General features: G+C 38.4%; 1 protein-coding gene across 2 annotated transcripts in view; it reads right to left on the bottom strand.

Moving 5' to 3' along the window:
* Positions 1–16,190, bottom strand: part of DGKH (diacylglycerol kinase eta) — a 173,595-nt gene that overhangs the window by 26,037 nt on the left and 131,368 nt on the right. For both annotated transcript variants that reach the window (XM_074815606.1, XM_074815605.1), the window contains exons 16-24: positions 15,972–16,100; positions 11,456–11,590; positions 9,562–9,679; positions 8,561–8,671; positions 8,311–8,407; positions 5,125–5,232; positions 1,838–1,951; positions 1,413–1,547; positions 204–370 (exon numbers count right to left, since the gene is read on the bottom strand). In XM_074815606.1, the coding sequence (XP_074671707.1) occupies positions 204–370; positions 1,413–1,547; positions 1,838–1,951; positions 5,125–5,232; positions 8,311–8,407; positions 8,561–8,671; positions 9,562–9,679; positions 11,456–11,590; positions 15,972–16,100 (1,114 nt within the window). The remainder of the gene's footprint in view (positions 1–203; positions 371–1,412; positions 1,548–1,837; positions 1,952–5,124; positions 5,233–8,310; positions 8,408–8,560; positions 8,672–9,561; positions 9,680–11,455; positions 11,591–15,971; positions 16,101–16,190) is intronic.

Genomic DNA, 16,190 nt, shown 5'->3' with positions numbered 1-16,190 from the left:
AGAAATATGTAAGAAGAGTATATATAAATGAATTGAGCCTTAAAAATAAAATAAAATTTTAAAAATAAAGTAACTGATAGAGTGGCAACTAAACATTAACAAAAACCAGAAATTATACACTTCTAAGTCTATGTATGCATTTACATGAATAATTCAGTCTTGGTGTCTACGTTGCCAATCCAAACTTATTAATTTTACTGTACCTGGTAATAAGTTCTTCTGCAGCTTGTGAGCACAGATGAATCTGTGCAACTTCTTCTTCTGTAGCCAACTCAACAGCCTGCTGAGGGTACAAGGGAGATCGAATGACAGGTTTACAGGAATCATACTTCTGTTTGTCTTCCCAAGACTTCAGGGTGTTTTCAAAGGCCTAATCAAAATGAATTATACATTCAGTTCACAGCACTTGGAGTATTCTTACTTATTAAAAAAATCAATTTTATGTTTTATATAAATTTTAATTTATAAAAGAATTAGTTAAAATTAATTTAATACACAACTTTTAATTTAAATTTTATATAATTGATACAAGTTATAAATAATAAATAACATTTAAGTTTTTTAAACTTAGTATAGAGAATAAGTCACTTCTGAAAGCTTGCTCTGTCTCCCCCCACCGTTATCCTCAAAAAAGTGTCTTCCAAAACAATAAGAACACAAAGACAGTGATAATACATTTTGTTCAGATAGCAAGATCCAAATCTGAAACTAATACAGGATTGAAACCTAAAAAATGGTGGGAAAAAGTTACAAATTTACTAAAATAGAGTTCAAATGCCATTAACTCCACCCTAAATTCAACATCCAGTTAGTGGACAGAGAACTGAGGGGCAGTTAGGCTTTTCACACAGTAATCCTAGACAAGCATGAACTCTTCAGTGGCTCTGTGATTAGGTTCTGCTTGTGTCTCTTCTGTCTGAGATTGGGTCATGGGGGAGAGGGAAGATTAGTAGGACAAAGAGAGACACAGGAGATAAATCTGCAGAAAGTTGTTCTGAAAAATGGACATTATAGAACTTTGCTATTTATGCAACAGAAGAAGGGAAGGAGGGAGGGAGGGAGAGAGGGAGGGAATATAGAAAATACAGAAAACAGAAAATACAGAAAACAGAAAACACAGAAAACATAGAAAACATAAAATAGAAAATTTTAACCATTCTTACTATATATTAATAAGAATACAGGAATAGCACTAATAAAACTGATGAAAGCTAACAGAGCTTTGTCACTTATACAAAAGAACAATTCTCTATCCAGCTTATTATAGAAATTATATAACTGTAATTACATGTTATATAAATAGTCATAACACATTTTTGTAAGCACTGTTTTGTTCATGTTGTAACTGAATCAAATTATTAAAGAAACCAATGTTGGTAATGGTATCTCATAACACACTTTGTGCAACATACTCTGTCTCGTGTTAGCATCTGAGCTCTGTTTTTATGTATGATCTTAATAACTCCCGGGGGCTGGATCCATGCCTCTCCATCGACTTGCACTGGAACCCCTTCATCGCCAAGTATGGTGATCTTTACTGACCGACACTGGAAAAGAACAAACACATTATTTTACAGAGCAATAAATACTAATGAAACTGACAGGCTACCTGAAATATGTGGATTACTAGGAGCTGTGGCTTCCCTCCAGGACTGTCTCAAGGATGAAGCATTTTTATACTTCATTCATCATTGAAGACAATTTGTTACCCGTTAAAATTTAAACAATGTCAGCACTTTATTAATGTATAGGGTGGTGGTCATCAAGAGTACTGCTACTTGTCAGCATCCCAAACTGCTGCCGATCATGTTGTACGCTTTCAAAGGAGGAAACAAACCTGAGCTATCCTGTGGTGCTGCAGTTTGATGACTCTTGAAACTGCCATCTGCATGCTGCCAAATACTGCAACAACTTCTAAGATTTTATCATCGAATGATGGAGCTCCAAATATCTGAAAGGAAAAGAAAATATTCCATTTTTGATGGTAATTCTAGTGCTTAGATTGCATGTTCAATGAAACACAGATTCATTTACAGATTCATTTTCAACATTTAAATGCTCTAACTTATTTACTGTAGAATAACTACATTGTCTCTCAAAAGTCATAGGAGTAAGATACCATAGACGGTAAGCAAATGTTATATTAAAACAGCAATGCTAACAGCATTTCAACTATCTGAATGACGAGGACATATCCTTATATAGGAAGGATGGCATGTTTCAGCATGCAGACTGTTTTTCAAGGCAAGATGAAAGGCCAATTCAAATCTCTGCTTGGTTAATCTACTTAATATCTAAGAGGTTCTTGAAGTTAAGATGAGTAATGGTGTCTTTCTTCTCAGAAGTGCTTATCTTCTTATATTCTGAATTCTCTGGAAACCAACTTCTGAGTCCACACTCAGCTCTGTTAAATACAGCTTTCATACTGAAGAGGATCTTGTTTGCGCTGTATGCAATTATCCACTGTAAATATGAAAACAGCTTCTGTATGGAACAAACATGATATCCAGACAAGACGTTGAATTTCCATTAGCTTACACAAAGCGCAGGAAGTCTTGTGTGTGCCATTGCCACCTGGTGTCCTGCAGGGGAATTCACCCATGCCACAGGACAAGTCGTAGGCTGGAGTTCAACTGGGTCTGGCAGGAGATACCACACTAAGGTCACTTCAAGCGTGACCATTTCATCCTGATATGCAACAGGGAGCAACAAGGGAGAAAAATCAGCAGCAGAAATCATTCCAGTAAGAGTTTAATGGGTAGAGAGATCATGCCTCTGAGCGGTGCTCAGCCTGACTCCATTGGCACGTTGGGCAGAGTAAGCTGCATCAGAGACGCCCAAGACCAGACTGGAGAAAATCCCTGAAAGGAGCTCAAAAGCCACAACTAGTCCAGTCATGTCTCCTGATAGAGGATTTCCTGGAAGTGAATAATAAGACAGTGTGGATCCAGAACTGTGTAATCCAGATAGTGTCTGCAGCAATGGTTCAGGGAGGGAGAGGATGGGGAACAGGGTGGAAGACTTTGGCCCCTGCTGCCCAGCAAGCCAGTGGAAGTCTTCACCCCAGTGCAGTGAGCGGTGGCTTTGGCCAAGAGGCTGAGGAGGGCTTCTCAGGGGAAGGGCTGCACAGCACAGTTGCCATAGTTTAGTGCCACATCCAGGTAGCACTTCCCTTCGGAGCATCCCAGGCTTGCACAAATAGGTATTGAGCAGGTAAGTGTCAAAGAACAAAAGTGCAATTTTACTGAGTCTAGAGTGTTTTGAAGCAAAAGGGTTCTCCACCTGAATTTTTCCAATTTTCATAGAAATTCTTCTGATTTTCACGCAGGGATGTGAACTTCTTGAAAAGAGAGAAGACGGTGATTCTGTTATTCCAAGATAAAAAGTATGGAGAGTCCTTGATCCAGCTTTAACAAGTATACCTGATGTTTACAGGGCTAGTTCTGCATTTAAGTAGTTTTAAAATTTAATTTATTTTGTGTTTCCATTTTAGCAAAAGGATGGACAAACCACAATCCAGTCTACTCTGTCTCTCCATCAGTAAAATATATCTGTACTGAAAACGAACCTTTTATTTTTTATAAAAGGCAACCAAATGTCTATGGATCAACGTTCAAGAAACAATTCCCTTCTTTCCTGTCACTGGTCATGCTTCCAGCCTGTCTTCTGGACACCAAAAATGCATATCTAAACAAGCCCTCCCCAAGTTGGTTGTCATGCAACTGCCCTGCTTGTCTAACCAATAATGTTTCAGGAATAGTCACAGATGTCAAGGCAACATCTTTCTTTTCTCCAGATAAGCAGAATCAGCAGCACTGCAGACCACCACCATCACTTCTGATGATCAGTCACTCAAGATTGCACTAAAGCAGTGAATTGTGCTCCTAATTCTGTCCAGAACAAACATGTCACTTTGCTGGCACATCTGATTACCAGAAGACTAAGAATATCAGTAAAACTGCTCCAAGACACACACATTTACTGTATACCAGTATGACAGCTAAGACACATCTTCTCTTTCAGTCAGGCAGTCCAGGGAGAAAAATAAACTCCTGAACAGGAGCTGAGCAGATGTTGGAGCTGCTTTCAAGTTATTAATATGAACACGGACTACATAAAAACTTTAGATATCCATAGCCAAAAGTAAACACAACTGCCATCCTGTGACATATACCAAAAATAAAAAAAGACATTGAAACATATTTAAATAATTTTTTGTGACTTTTGTATATGTGTGTATATATATAAAAAAACAAAGGATAATAACTCAGAGGAAACTAAAAGCATTTTGGCAAAAAAATCCTGGATTGTCTGCATTAAAATCACAAGCTAATTTGCAACTACAGTTTTAAGTGATTGGGACCTCACATGCACTAAATCAGGAAATGCAGAATTAGGATAATCTGCTAGTGATTACAATTGTTGCACTGTGCATGAAGTGGGTGGCAGCAGTAAGACTGCTCCAAGTTGTAAGACATTTAGGCATCCGTGTAGTGTAACATTTCTTAGGATGTGTGAGGAAGAAGGGAAGAAAAGGTATCTTAAAGTATTTTAGAAGCTCATTGAAAATAATATGTAAAAAACAGATTACTACCCTCACTAAATTATCAGTCACTAAATGCATCAGTCCTCATTTTCTGAATCACCATCCCTTAGTCCAAAGCTGTTTGAAGAACAGGAGGAAAATTCAGGTATAAACCACGAGTGATTATCCTTGTCCACCTTGCTTATTGTTAGAATATAGCAAAGAGAGGAATTTATACTTTGAGAAACCTTATTTAAAGGAGTTTGTAAAACATTATAGAGAGAAACTATTTGTGTCTCTCTTTATAAAGTTAGTGTCTAAAAATACTCATAGAGCCATTTAAAAAAAAAATCACTAAACCTTATTATGAACATTTTGCTGGAATGGAAATGACAGAAGGCAATAGACAGTGAAAAATCATGGCATATATTTTCAATAAAAATCAACAAGACAGTAGTGTTTAAACTGAAACAGCCTCCCTGAATAAGAGTTGCTATCCAAACTATATGCTACTACTAATAATATTAAATGAGAAGAGCAGTTCATGGTATTTATTGCTGGTTTTGCCCAGAAGGTTACTTGTTTTTAATGTTACTCACATCATCTTCTTTGGTTCCACCCCAGAAATTAGTCCCACCAGCATAGCTGGGAATGTTTAGCACAGCTATGCCCTGCAGACTTGGAAGGGGGATGTACTGCCCGTCACACTGTAATGGATAAAACTCATTCAGTATATAGATAATGTGATAAAAGTAATGAGCCATTTTTAACACATGAAGCTTCAACAGAGCTGGCAGGGAGGACAGAGAAGATTATTCCCTCCATGATGTGAAGAACCTCTAATACAAACCTCTTCTCCCCAGTCTTTGCACCAATTTTTCCAGAGCTGAAAAACATGCAGATACTGTAGTATCTACAGCAAAGGTGTTCCATGACTCTTCAAAGAAACATTTTTACATCCCTTATTGTGAAATTCCTCATGCATTTAGACCATACTCTGTCTATCAAGGATTAAAAATCTTTTTTCAATGAAGAAAGCTATCTCCCTGAGTGCATGCTGTAGGATCACCATGGACATTACAACAAGCTTCATCCACCCATTCAATAATTAGTCTTCCATCCTACATCATCATTCCCAAAATTGCAATACACTTGTTATTTAGGTAAATCCATTAAGTGAGGGGAAAAAAAAAAAGTAAAAAATCCAAGAATATTTCTGGCATAGCCACAAACACGTAGTTAAATGCAAGTGTTGTTAGCACTGTATGTTTGGCTTCCTGTAAAAATAACTTTACTCTCCTCCTAAAAATGCAAGGACAAATCTAGGACTGACCCCACAGTTGTTATCCTGGCTGTGGGCAGTTACTGATTTTGCAGGTAAGATGTCGCTCCTACGACTGACCACTCAGTCTTACCACTTTATCGTCCAAAACCCATGAGCAACTCCAAGTCCTACTCAACACTATCATTGGATAACAAAAGTCAATCTCACCCTACTTATGGCCAAGAGTAAATTTACAGACATCAGTGAAATCAGTCTTAACTTACAGCAGTACAACTGCCTGTAGAGGGGAGCCCAATGACCTCAAACCATTCAATTGGGAGTCAAAAGTGCAGTCCTGCAGCAGTGCCACAAGCATGGATTTGAAACAAGTTGGAAATAAAAGGTGTCCTCATTTCAGCCGGAATAAAGTTAGTTTTCTTTCTAGTACCTGGTATAGTGCTGTGTTTTGCATTTAGGATGACAATAATGTTGACATTTTAGTTGTTGCTAAGAAGTGTTTGTACTAAGTCAAGGACTTTTCAGCTCCTCATACTGCCCTGCCAGTAGAGGCTGGGAGTGTACAAGAAGCTGGGAGAGGGCACAGCAAGGACAGCCGACCCAAAAGAGCCAAAGGGGTATTCCATACCATGACGTCATGCCCAGTATATAAACCAGGGGGAGTTGGCTGGGGGACACTGTGGCTCAGGGATTGGCTAGGCATTGGTCAGTGGGTGGTCAGCAATTGCATTGTGCAGCACTTGTTTCATATATTCTATAATTATTCTTATTATTATTATCCTTTCCTTTTCTGTCCTATTAAACTGTCTTTATCTCAACCCACGAGTTTTTGTTTTGTTTTGGTTTTTTTTCCCCCAATTCTCTTTCCCATCCCACTGGGATGGAGGGAGTGAGCAAGTGGCTGGATGATGCTTAATTGGTGGCTGGGGTTAAACCACGACACAAGGTCATAAATGCTGGATGCAGGTGTCACTTTGCAGATCATGAATTTGTGGGTCAAGTTGCCTTTAAAGAAGACTGTTAGACTACCACAAGTCACCGATCCCACAGAAGGATCTTAGTATCATACAGATGCAATAGAAATACTCAGGAAATAAGGCCAAAATCTGTAGCAATTTTATCAGGAGGAGAAAGAGATGTAAAATTATTTCCAGAATGTGCTCTCTTTTTATGATTTACTATCAGCAACAAGACAGAATTCAACATTTTAATCAAAATGTGACAGCATCCAAAATATGCTGTTACTTTAATAGATGCTGCACAGCCATTTGTAGAGGTCTGCCTCCAATTTCTGAAATTGGTATTTTTAATTTTCCAGTGCTCTGCACCTCATCACACATTTTAGCATGAAGCTAATATTATGCAAGGCAATACTAAATATGAAATTTCTACTTGCTGGTTTACTTCCAGAAATATTCAAAAATAATTATGGAAAGGTCAGATTTGAATGCCTTATTGAATCTTATTCAAAAGATTCTGAAATTAGAATGCTATCTGCAGCATACATAACATTCTTTCCTGTCATTATATTTGCTAACTACTGCATAATTCCTTGATAATTAGTCAGTCCTTAGATAACAGCAATCTGTCAACTACTACACAAAATCCTCCTAAATCTCAGAGAAAGAGTTCCAGTAACTTAAAATTATTCTTTCAAGTTAAAACGTTATCTTCATATAAATATTGTGAACTTTCATTTGAAATACTTAGCATGAAGTAAAAAGAGAAATTACATATGTTCTCTGTCAAAACCCAGCCTAGGTATTTTGGAAGTGAAAATAACTGTAGCCTTCCTGTAGTCTTTTTCTGCATTTGATAATCATTTATATCTCCTTTAAGTTCCCCGTAATGTGAAGACGACTTAAATTTGATGTTAGAACTTAAAAGACAAAAAATAACCATGTTTAGATCATTTACACTGCATTCGTTTTTGCTGTGATAATATCTTGCTTCTTTTGTGTGACTGTCTCAAACACCTATTAGAGAAAGTCTTTACTGGTATAGCTGGGCTTCTTGCGATGCACATTCAGAATCTCCCCTTTTCTGTCAGAATTTTTGACTAAGATCATCTGTGTGCTCTCCCTGTATGTGTAATCAAGTTTTGAGACAGTTTAAAATTAACCTGAAGGATTAAGACTCCTTATCTCTTTCCTTTTGTTTAGAGTATGTTCATTGTTGTTATTGTCCTTAAAGCCTGGTCTCCCCCTTTGCAGCAGGGAACATTACAAAACATATCCTACCTATCTAGTAATTTTATTTTTTAAAAAAACCCGGTAATTACAAGAAACATTATATTGGGTATTTTGGGATATTTAAAAGACTGGCATTTTTCTCCAAAAAATCACATGGGGAACCACCTCTTACATAGCACATTTTTACACAGTGCCTTTGAGGTCAGCTTGGGTTGACACAAGGACTCTAAAAGGTTTCAAGAGGAAACCCCAATTCTTCATTACACATTGTGGAAGCAAAAATACTCATTCTGCCCATAAATAAAATTTACCTCAAGTTGAACTTTTTGTTCTAAGTTCTTGTAAGTTCTCTGCAGTAGCTCTTTTGTGCCAAGAACTCCATACCACATCATGTTTTTTGTCCGACTTCTGAAAACAGGTAAAACAAGACTCACATATTGAAATACACACATTAGTATGTCTTGTATTTGTAGGATGAGAAAAGTTAAGAAACTCAGATAAAGAGATAATGAAAAGAAAATAATGGAAATGTCTTGGCTCTATTACTGACAATTACGTTACCTGCACTTTTCTGGGTGCTCTTCTCGTTTGTTATTAAATTCTAGTGAAATTTTTGCATCTAACCCAATTCCAAAGTAGTTGTTCATGACACATTTTTCTGAATATCCCTCCCTGTTAGAACAAAAAAGATAATTAGGTGTACATTTGTACAGTATCTGGACACACAGAGCTTTGACCAAGATTGTGGTTGGTCTCAGAACAGATACATCAACCAAGAGGTGTCAAGAGATGTTTCCTCTGAATCTCCCTGAGGAAACCCAATGGTGGTAGAAGAGACAGGTTGGGTGCTAGCTCCTTTGCAAATGCAAGTTACTTCCTGTAGGGCAAAGAAGAAACTGTACTACACCCCATCCAGCACTATCTCCACCATACCCAAAATAACAGTGGGATACGAAGAAAGAGCTGCCCTGGGCATGGCTCCGAGACAGCGGCACCACACCAGGACGAGCACCCAGGCTGCATTTAGGCATGCTGGCACTAGATGTTTGGCTGATGGCACAGCAGTGTTTTATTTTGGGGGAACTGTGGCCCACAACACAGATACCATCCATAAGACTTTGCCAACACTGCATCCTGTTCTGGGAAGCAGAGACAGCTTAGGACGCAAAATTTCCATCTCACTGCTCCAGTCCTTAGGGGAACACTCTTCTTCCTCCACTACGATGGAGGACCTGCTTCAACATCTTGCTGGCAGCTGAGCTTGCATTCAGACCACCAGTTTGGGCAGGAAAACACAGCTGTGAAGGACTCTTGTCCTCCTCCTCCCAGAGCGAGTGAGCAAGGGTTGTGAGGAAACATGTCCTATTATTTCTGCTGCTGCAAGACAATTTTGCCTACTCATAACTAAAATGGCACAATCCAACTTATTTTCAGAACCTGAGGTCTGAATGAAAGCAAACAAGAACTTCACAATGAAAAAAAAGATTACAAAAAGGTTAAAAAAAAGGTTAAGAAAAGCAAACTAAAGCAAAACAGTAAATTTGGAAAAAAATATTTCTTACAGGGAGTCTGGATCCGGGTCAATAAATGGCGTAGCACCAAATGGATCGATGTTTGCTAGCAACATTTTGCTAATAATTGAACTTCCTGCAATAGAAGCAGCTAGACCAGCCCTCAAACCTGATTAAAAAGGAAACAGAAAAAAACAACAAAAAAACACTTTGTATTTTATAATTAGAGAAACATATATTGTCATAATATAAGCCACATAGCGAGAGACAAAATTATTTAAATCTATATAGGGAATGATTGCATTTCTATTTCAATTTTAACCTATATTAGTTATCTTTTCAGGTGTCTGGCTCTCTTGAGAAGAAAGGCAGCTATGCTGCGGTGTGATGGCTGACTCTTCAAATACCACCATTGAGAAAGAAAAAAAGCAAAGAAAATTCAGGATTTCAGGCCAACAATCACTGGCTGGCATAGTAACCAAATCCAAAAAGACTACTAGATCTTTTTATTTAGTTTAATCTTCCTCTCCAAACTGTCCATGATTTTCCTTTGGTCCTTTCCTTTGAAAATATTCCTAAGGAATGCCCTTATCATTTTTATAACTGGTAAAGTCATAGTTTAACTTAATTTGTGGAAAGATCACAGCTTCACCATGCTTACCTTGTCTAATATCGATGTCACTCTACAGAACACTGTGTAATGCATTTAAACAAAGAAAAATACTTTCTAAAACCTTTCACTTAAATTGACCTAGAGAAAAATGTAAGCTCAGTTCCATTATGTTTTAACTATACTAATGAAGTTAATTAAAACACGTGTTTTACCGGTGCTCCCTAGTATTAATTACATTTGGATAAGAACGCGGGGGGGGTTTAAGTGTTTTTACTGCACAGCAGCTTTGTGTAGTTTCAGTTATCCCCTTCCAGAGAGGTATCTACAGACACTTCTTATTCAGAGGGTTGAACTTCACATAGCTCTGTCCCTCTCTGACCCTTCATAGCCTCCCCTGATTAGGATGAATGATAGAAGGACGTGGGGACACTGGTGGATGAAAAATTGGACATGAGCCAGCAATGTGCACTTGCAGCTCAGAAAGCCAACCACATCCTGGGTTGCATCAAGAGAAGTATGGCCAGCAGGTCAAGGGAGGTGATTCTCCCCCTCTACTCTGCTCTTGTGAGACCCCACCTGGAGTGCTGTGTCCAGCTCCAGGGCCCTCAGCACAAGAAAGACATGGACCTGTTGGAGTGGGTCCAGAGGAGGGCCAAGAAAATGGTCAGAGGGATGGAATACCTGTCCTATGAAAAAAGGCTGAGAAAGTTGGTTCAGCCTGAAGAAGAGAAAGCTCCAGGGAGACCTTATTGTGGCCTTTCAAAACATAGAGGGGGCTTATAAGCAAGACTGACAGACTTTTCATCAGGGCCTGTAGGGACAAGACAAGGGGAAACGGTTTTAAACTGAAAGAGGGTAGGTTTAGATTGGACATAAGGAAGAAATTTTTTATGATGAGGGTGGTGAGACACTGGAACAGGTTACTGATGCTGCGCCATCACTGGAAGTGTTCAAGGCCAGGTTGGACAGGCCTTTGAGCAACCTGATCTAGCGAAACATGTCCCTGCCCATGGCAGAGAGTTGGACTACCTGATCTTTAAGGTCCCTTCCAACCCAAACCACTGTGATTCTATGATTTTAAGATCCTGAATCTCATTTTTCATCCTCCAGAATCAAACACAACACTTCTGCTACATCTGGTGTTGTGCTAAATTATCAGGAACCTTCTACATTATTTTGCTTCTCCTACTATATGATTCAACACAAAGATGTGTATGTTGGCTCAAACAAATTCAGGGCATGAAGTAAAAATTGTTATTTGACAGCAAGAAGGGGCACAGAAGGCAATATTAAAGTAGTATAAGGAACAGCAGATTTCGAAATCATAATTACCTGGGCAGATAATCCTAGTGTTAAGCACTGGGAGGTTCTCCTTGCTTGCAGCCAAAGCTGGAGCAGAGAAAGAGCCTGTCTGAGAATGGACACCTCGGCTTGTACGTCGATCTGGAGATCTTGGTGCAGTTTTAACTGTGCAGAAGAAGTAAAAGAGCACTTACTAGACCTATTATGATATTACCAAATACACAGTTTTTACAGTCTTGAAAATATTTCAAAAGCATTAATCTGTTACTATTCTATGACAAATGTCCTTCCTTCTCACACCACAGTTTTTCTTCTAAATACACGGAAGAAAACTCAGAAACAGATCATGTGACAAGCACAAATTAAAATGAACAAGTGTGCACAGCATTCAATACGGGGAGTTCCTAACTTATACTTCAAGCTACTAGCAAAAACTGCATTATACCTACCTTAAAAAGCAATAGTATTTAATGCTGTAGTAAGCTTCTGATAAACATGATAATGAAGTAATATGAATTTAACCTTAAATTCAATCCATACTTACTTATAAATATACCTATATCATATAGTATATTATTATTTATAACAATTTTAATATAGATAGCTATTCTGACCCATAGGCCATGGAAATACCTGATCAACAACCACACTATTTGCTTCAAGCAGCTAAAATGGGCCCCCTGCCTGCATCAGGTTTCTGAAAACATGAGACAAAACTCTGACATCTTTATCTACAGCCAAACTGAAAACTGCAAGGGAAGGGAAAAAGACATGTTCAGACATACTTGTCTTCTGCAGTTAGAGAGATCGTGGGAGCACCAGTTTCCCATTATCTTTTCTTTTTCACTAAAAAACCCGCAGAAATTCCCAAAATAATTGAAATAACTTATTTGTTAAAATTCTCCAGAAGATGGCTCAATAAAACTTTGTGACAGATAACATGGTGTTTTAGCTGATGTAATTGTTGGTGACAAAGCCTCAGGAAAAAGAAGGGGGAGAAAATCAAGGGGAAAGGGAAGATGTTCACAAAGAGTAAGTGGTAGCTCAGCGAGGCCAGTTATTCCTGGGGCTGCCTCTGGAGTTGATGAACAATAGGTTTTTCAGAGGGCGGACCTCAGGTGCTGTAATTTACTTTCCTGGCAGAACTTGTTTCATGCAGACTGAGAGAATATGCCAGTGTGTGCTTTAGCCTAGGGAAGTTCATCTTTGTGAAATTCAGCCCCATCGGACATAGCCAGAAATTGGTGCTCCAGGGAAGAAAGTTTGTGTATTACTGAATGCTTTGCTATAGCATTTCCATGTGCATGTAGAAAGCTTTTGCACACCAGATGACCATAGACAGACATTTGTTGGCTACCTCTGCTCCAAATTATGTCACATGTTAAAAGTACTTCAGCTTAGGACACCTTCAGTCTTGACCATCTGAAGAAGCTCAGAAAGAAAAATGAAATTATTTCTAAGTAATCTCATATAGTCCTCCCAAACCCTGAAAACTAATTCAGCAAAAACAGAATGATTAGGACTAGCACCAAGAAAGTAGAAGAAAAACACCACCAGAAATGTGGTGGGAAAGATAAAATATACTGGTTTTGTGGCAGGAGGGGGACAAATCAGTTCATGTCAATCAAGATAACTCAGCCTGAGAGTAACGTGGGTGTGCTGTAGAAAAACATTAATGAAAGAAAATGCAGAGTGGGAAAATCCAGAGACAAAGGGAGTAACAAGAACCAGGGTTTAGAAATTGTGTTCAGATCAATTCAGGCCAGGATTTGGGCATTCACTTTTTTTAAACTGATAATAATCTAGCATGGAACAGTCAATGAAACGGCAAATTCTTCACCCTCATGTATCCCAAGAAAAAGATAATGCATCTTTCTGGATGACTTGCTTAAGTCAAACAGAAATTATTAGATGCAGGACAGGGATAAGTGGGTGAAATTTTCTGGACTGTTTTATATGAAAGGTCTGACCAAGTGGACTAACAGCTCCTTCTGACTTTAACATCTGTATAACAGCCTTAGCAATTATCACAAAATGCTATAGTATTGCATGATAACAATACAACACAATGATTTGTATCTGTGCACAACAAACCACTTTAATAGTGTTAAAAAATGAAAAGGAATAAAAACTGCAAGTGGTATCTAACAAAGTTATTAAATATTTAGGTGAAGGTAATTAACATATGGAAAAATATTACCCTCATCAAATGGTCAGGAAGATCCTCAGAGGGTAAAATACAATATTCAGAACAAAATTAACATTCATTTTTCATAATGCTACTGAAAAATTCACAACGCTGTTCACACACTCTGTTCTCTCTGTACTTGGGAACAAGGCAGTTATATTAAATAGGAAAATCAACAGAGCAGCTGCTCTTTATTTGACAGATGAGACTCATGGGGATAACTGCAATAAAGATAAACTTTTGCTGTTCATGCTCTGATAAAAACAACAGAGCCCTAATGAGTAAAGCTGATGTTTCACTGCAGATAATTGAATTCATGTTTTATGCTTTGTCCCTAAACACTTATCTTTCACTGACAGCATTAATATGCACTCTATTTCACACATATCAGATGTATGAAGAATAATACAGCTCCCCAATAAACACAGAAATTTTATCACCAAGAAACAAGGGGTTTATATATATTTCTACATATGGATATACATATGTGTATATTTTTATTTTATGATATATTTATGGCAGTAGGATTGGGTCATCCCTAGGGCCAGCACCCTCTATAATCTAGTACTGAAACTGGACAACCAACAAGCATTGATTCCTATAGCCAAGGGAAAAGGAGAGGGGCCAATGAAGAGATAATCACTGGAGAAAGTCTGACATCCATTCCTGGAGAAAAGGAAATGTGAGATTCTGAATCAACAGATGAGGACACCACCTTTTAAGGACGTTGGTGTGGGTAAGGGTAACAGAAGGAATGCAAATCCCAAACGAATTTGCTCATTTTGCCACAGGAAGTGCACAACAAATATCTAGAGGATGAGTTTTGCTGCCCACCAGCTACCGCTGTTTCTCCATGACTCACAGCTCATCTTGAGACCTCACCTGCAGTGCGTCACTGTCCACTAATAGTATGGCAAAGACTGAAATTTCCACCTATAGTAAGAAGCAGCTTTCCTAAAATTACTACACAGCTTGAGACTCTTGAACGAACCTGTCACACGAACTACCAGTCTACACAAAATGCAGGATTGATGTTTGTGATGGAAAATGTCCAAACATGACCTCTGGCTGGACTGGCTTGGTGCCAAAACCAAGCAAGGGAGGAGGTGAGTAAGGGTCCCGTACAGACAAACCATCCTTCCTTCTTCCACTGCAGCCACTCACTGGCAGATTTCATAAAGGACACATGAAGGAGAGATTTTACCCTATCATTTGAATGTGGGAATTAGTACTGTGCTATTTCAGGAAACGAGTATTCTCTGAATATCATTTTACACACAGTAACCAGTGAATAGCCAAAAGGAAAGCTTAGTGACAAAATGGGCTTTATGAAGCCATTTAGGAAAATGCTACTTCCAAGCAAGTTGTTTGAAACTCAGATCACTCAATATTCTGATTGCTTTGTACAATTATTGATACAAATAATACAACTGGGTTCTTTCTGTTGCATTTTAAAACCCAGCATGGGCTACCCACGTTGTCTTCCTTTTTCATGGACAGTAACCTGCAGAGCCCCACAGTGAGGACAGAATGATGCTCCTACGGGAAAGCAGGAGCACTCAGAGAGCAGCAGCTGATAAAGGCCATCTGACCAAGGACAGGGCAGGTAGGGGGCTCTACACCTCAGAAAGCAAGAGTAGTTTGGTACAGTGGCTTGCTATATAGCAGCCAATAGCTGCAAGGAACTAGTTGGACCAATGACCTGTATTTGGGACAACGCAAGAAATTTTTCATGGGAAGAAGCTATAGGATATCAAAGACTTTGGTTCAAATTTCTGTTCTGGATTAGACAAATAGAGGAGGTGACCTTAGCACGGCCACTTCTCAGGAGACTTCCATGCTCCAGTTTCTATGATATTCTTTCCTGCTTTACACTGTTCCACTTCATACAGAAGACTTAAATATTCATTCTATCTGTTCCAATAACTGCCTCAAGGCAAGTTCCCAGCCGAAACATCAGGGTTTTGTTGTTAATACAATGAATAAATATGTCCATTTCACACATTTGAAACCCCTTCAACAGAAATTCCTATAATATGCCCTAAAATGCCTATGACTGAGACATGCTATTGCCACCATTACCTAGGCTCTAGTCCCTACTCAGGTTTATGCAGAAAGGTGAGTGTAAACACTGGATTAAAGGCAGGCACCTTTCTCCCCTTTCTCTACCTTCTCAGCTTTGTAAATACATTCCAAGAGACTGTTCATGTCATCTCCAGCATATTTTCCCCTAACTTTTATTTATCCAAATATATTAAAACTTGTGACTAATTTCCAATGAAACAGGATGCTATCCTCCATAATGCAACTGTAAGGAGACTGCATAGTTTTAAATTATTTTATTCCTAATTTACTCACTTGATATGGACTCAAGTTCCTTGGTATCTTCCTCTTTCTCCTCTTCTTTGGATTCATCCAATTCTTTGTTATATTCTAGTGGAGACTGGTTCACTTGTTCTTCACTATGAGCATTCTGCTCATCCACAACTGCTTATTTAAAAAAAAAAAAAAAGACAAAGTTTCAAGATTTTTAAAGAAAAACTGCATACATGGAAAATTAGCTTCTTTTTTCTGTAG

Source organism: Strix aluco, chromosome 2 (assembly GCF_031877795.1).
Source record: "Strix aluco isolate bStrAlu1 chromosome 2, bStrAlu1.hap1, whole genome shotgun sequence".
NCBI lineage: Eukaryota > Metazoa > Chordata > Aves > Strigiformes > Strigidae > Strix > Strix aluco.
Note: the sequence above shows the minus strand (reverse complement) of the source record. Positions and strands in the feature narration are given on the sequence as shown.